At 37.7% G+C, this 4,156-nt stretch overlaps 1 protein-coding gene across 2 annotated transcripts; it reads right to left on the bottom strand.

The window, feature by feature from the left end:
- Positions 1-517: 517 nt before the first annotated feature.
- Positions 518-3,665, bottom strand: LOC125804900 (uncharacterized). 2 transcript variants are annotated; one of them, XM_049484675.1, is made up of 9 exons: positions 3,377-3,659; positions 3,204-3,284; positions 3,018-3,096; positions 2,840-2,928; positions 2,281-2,341; positions 1,827-1,877; positions 1,707-1,751; positions 1,564-1,628; positions 518-1,477 (listed from the first exon to the last, which is right to left on the bottom strand). In XM_049484675.1, the coding sequence occupies exons 2-9, from the start codon at positions 3,227-3,229 to the stop codon at positions 1,207-1,209; spliced, it is 687 nt and encodes a 228-aa protein (XP_049340632.1). In that variant the 5' UTR covers positions 3,230-3,284; positions 3,377-3,659; the 3' UTR covers positions 518-1,206. The 2 variants fall into 2 exon arrangements, with proteins under 2 accessions (XP_049340632.1, XP_049340633.1); XM_049484676.1 differs by lacking the exon at positions 2,840-2,928 and having other exon boundaries at positions 3,377-3,665.
- Positions 3,666-4,156: the final 491 nt, after the last annotated feature.

Genomic DNA, 4,156 nt, shown 5'->3' with positions numbered 1-4,156 from the left:
CCCACCACAACACAAAAACCCACCCTCCCCAACTCAAAGTACCCCGACACAAACACGCAACCACCCACCCAATTAAAATGGTAGTCACAATAAATAAACATTCATACAGATATTTCAAACACAGGTAACTGTTTTTACCTTCTGCTGTAGTTAGGACCTGAAAGAAACAACTCTTCAGCCTCTTGTATAGTTATTCCCTGTAGTGTAGACATGGCTTGGGTGATGCACTAACAAAAGGGTTAAAAAAATTAAATATAAATTATAAAACTGCATTATAAAGATTCAGCACTGCAGTGCAGTGATTAGAAGTGATTAGCAATGGTGGTGGTGTATGAGGTGTTAGTGCATGTTGTGCTGGTACAGTGAGTGGATCAGATATATCAGTGCTGCTGGAGTTTTTAAACACTGTGTCCATTTATTGTCTCTCATTCTATTAGACACTCCTACCTATCTGCACCACAGTGTATATGTAAAGTCAGATAGAAGCTCTGAGTCTGTTGCTGCATAGTTGGTGCTGTCAATACTCTAGTCCTTCATCAATGCTCACTGGATGTCCACCGCCGGTGGACTATTCAGGTCAAGCAAGTGAAACTGAGGTGTTTAAAAACTCCAGCATTAGCGTTAGTGTCACTGCTGAAAATGACCCAATAACTGTCTGAGAAAATGTATTGTGGTTATCATGGTCTCACAGTACTACTCTATTGGATTTTAAAAAAAGATACATTTGATTAAAATTTTTATGTAACTTAAGTCACAACAGGCTATTTAACATTGTTAATAGATATTTACTGCATACCTAGTAACCTTACCTCTGGGAACAAAACATCCAAAATGAACTGCACTTGATCCTCAATGTGGAATTCTACTGGTGCAGATTTCAGGACATCCTGAAGATAGAAAAATAGGGAGTCCTGTTCTTCCTCCGAGTCCAGGTACACTGGCACCCGTAGAGATGATCCCTTCTGGATTCTGCTGAGCCACTTCGAAGGCTCTTTTCCACAGAGTACACCCTTAGGTCAAAAGGCAAAGTGCCAAAAGCACTTCATCAAAACATGAGCAAACATTTAACATTTCTAGTTGAATGTCAAAAGTAGTTTATGTTAAAAGTTTTGGACTGTAAATCCACATTAAAAAAAAAAAAAAAAAAAAAGTCCCCCAACACATGGTGACAACAAGCATGAATTATAAGGCCTTTTGCTTATTTGCTTATAACACTGTAATGGTAAAACAATGTGCAAATTGTAAATAACAAACATTGTTAATGTGTGACAAACATACCAACAAATGTTGCCGGACTCCATGGTCTTGTACAGCAAAGTCTACCAGCTTCTTTTCTTGGGCTGTGCGGTTGACCATGGTTTGCACATGAGGTGGAATGTCTGAAGTGATTGACCTAGATACCCTAAAAAGTGGCTGAAGGGTCCCTTGCAATAGCCTGCTAGCCTTGTCAGTCCAGAAAGCAAACCTCTGGCCATGTCTGTTGAATCAAAAAACTTAATCAGCAGGTAATCAAATGAAATAAAATGCAGAAAAGGCATGAATACTTTAGCAGAGTGGCCTTACCCTTCAATCTGAAATCTTTCCATCAGTAGGATGCACCACCACTGGCGGATTAATGGCACATCATTCTAAAACATATATAACAATGATCAGACAATTGGGGTGGGGTTTGAAATATTTTTTCTATATTAATAGATGCAACTGACCTCTGTGAAGATAAATGGGGTATTGGTGCAGATACAGAGGGCATACTGTAAAAAAATAAATCTCTCTATTATACCCAATAACTCAAAATGCTGCTTATCACAACTTAAAAGGATGCTTACAATGAGTATAAGGATGCCACAGTAGTTCCCAGAAGTTTGTTGAGGGAAGTGCTGGAAACAAAATATTAAATATTACTGTTAAGTAAAGGTGTTGAACCAATAGAAACAGATGTAGACAAGTGCTTCACTAAAGTAAGCTTAGGTTCCCCCTTACTGAGTTACTGCCAAAAGCCATTAATACATGAAGTAGATGTGCTGAAGATAGAGATTGTTTCAAATTGTGTAAAATAGACAGAAAGTCCCTAGGTCTGGACAAGAAAGAATGTATGGTGGAAAGAAGACGAATGAATATAGCAAAAAGTATCAACTGGTGGGCTAGTCATGGCTCAGTTTCCCAAAATCACAGTAGAAAATTCTCTTCAAAAGAAAATATCTATAGTCTTACATTACATTTAAGCCAACTGATGTCCAGAGTTTTATATAACCCAGTAAGAAAATAAAGAAAAGGCTTTACATCAAAACTTCTGCCGGTCTTCTCTGTCCAGGGTCTTGGGTCAATCTGGCCTGCAATATGTCTGCACATAAAATGGAAAAAAAAAATTAATTATGGACACACACTTACTGAAACCTATAGTCATACAATTGTTCTCCATGGTCTAGTTTCATAAAATGAGACCTAATCCTACAGCCATCGAACAAGGCTTCTGCGTAAACATAAAACAAAAGAACAAAGCTATAAATAAGCAGCCATAGAACAAGGCTTTTTGTAAATCATCAGCCATAGAACAAGGCTTTTTGTAAATCATTAGCCATAGAACAAGGCTTTTTGTTAATTTTCAGCCATAGAACAAGGCTTTTTGTAAATCATCAGCCATAGAACAAGGCTTTTTGTTAATTTTCAGCCATAGAACAAGGCTTTTTGTAAATCATCAGCCATAGAACAAGGCTTTTTGTAAATCATCAGCCATAGAACAAGGCTTTTGTGTAAATCAGCAGCCACAGAACATGGCTCTTGCGTAAAATATTATTGGTAAAAGCCACTGAACAAGGGCAACTTTTTCCTCTCTCTTAACCTAAATATCGTTTTGTACGAGTCATCTCCAAAACCACCAGGGAGTACAGAATCTAGAAAAATGATCTCTCTCTCCACAACCAGTAAAACCTGCAATGGACATATTTCAAAATGATAAGCTAATCAACAAACTTCATTCTAAAAATCTGAATATCTATTTTTTGAAACTGTAACTCAACACAGCAAATAGTGATCCAGTTGATTCTGTTGCATACTCCATGCAGGGAACAAAATCGCATCCTTGGAACACAGATTGTTCTGGTGTAGAGAAAGAAAATGCAACCATTCAACTACTGTGCATTGTACAGAAATCATTGCATTAATGTGCAACTGTCTGTCTGTGTGTGTGTTTAACTTCACTTTACCGGTAAACTTGAGAGTGGGTCCACATTCATCGTTTTCCATGTGGGAACCACATACATGTCAGCAATGTAAACATCTTTCCCCTATTTACAACACAACAAGATTAGCAAATGTATACAAGTACCCATGAAGAAGTATACAAAATAACAATGTTTGAGCTTCTGTAATTAATTACATGTTTTTGAGCAGCTTCTCTGATGATCTTAAAACATGCATTCCCAATCTAGACGTAATAAAACAAAATAAAGGCATAAATTACACACAAAAAAAAACTATTTCTGTGCCTTTGAGCAAGCATGCTGCAACATGAATATACTTACAGTAGACTCCATGCACTGATTTAACCCAAGACTCCACAAGTCCTCACGTGTAAGACAGATATTGTCATCTTTAACAATCAATTCTGCTGCTGGAAGGCTTTTGTCCAGGACATATTTCAACTGCAATTAAAAGAGTTAGCAAGGGAGGGGGGGTGAGAATGGTGTGAGAGTGTAAGTATGTGAGAGATGGTCTGAATATACGATTGCAAAAAATTATTGGTAGTGTCTAACAGTGTGTGAAGGAGAGTGAAATTTGGAATGGGCTAGGTGGAATCATCCCCTACCAGTTTTTCCTGGAGAGGACCCAAGTCTTTTTCCCATTTCTCTCCAGAAAAAGCATAAGGATGGTCTGTTGCTTCATCAGGTGTACCATACTCATGGTCCTGAAGTGACACACATGGAACTGCTCCATGATCTGAAGAGACAATAAAAAAAATTAAGTCTAATATTAATAAAATAAACTTTACAATATACACCTTACATGTCAACCATTACAAAAAAAACACTACTTAGCTCTTACTTTCCAACCTGTAGAAAGGCCTTAGCCGTGAGACATTGATGCAACATCGAGTCCCATTATCTTTCACCACTGATGCCACACCCTTTTTAGAGATACTATCCACAGTGAAAGGACC

Source organism: Astyanax mexicanus, chromosome 11 (assembly GCF_023375975.1).
Source record: "Astyanax mexicanus isolate ESR-SI-001 chromosome 11, AstMex3_surface, whole genome shotgun sequence".
Taxonomy (NCBI): Eukaryota; Metazoa; Chordata; class Actinopteri; order Characiformes; family Acestrorhamphidae; genus Astyanax; species Astyanax mexicanus.
This window is presented reverse-complemented; position numbering and strand designations above follow the sequence as displayed.

What these genes read in the sequence shown, in the direction of transcription:
- LOC125804900 (XM_049484675.1), bottom strand. Translation starts at nt 3,229, where the DNA reads ATGTGGACCCACTCTCAAGTTTACCG. An exon ending in AGACCGGCAGAAGTTTTGAT is followed by an intron (nt 1,878 to 2,280) that starts GTAAAGCCTTTT and finishes TTTTGTTTCCAG; the next exon opens with CACTTCCCTCAACAAACTTC. An exon ending in CCCCATTTATCTTCACAGAG is followed by an intron (nt 1,629 to 1,706) that starts GTCAGTTGCATC and finishes TATATGTTTTAG; the next exon opens with AATGATGTGCCATTAATCCG.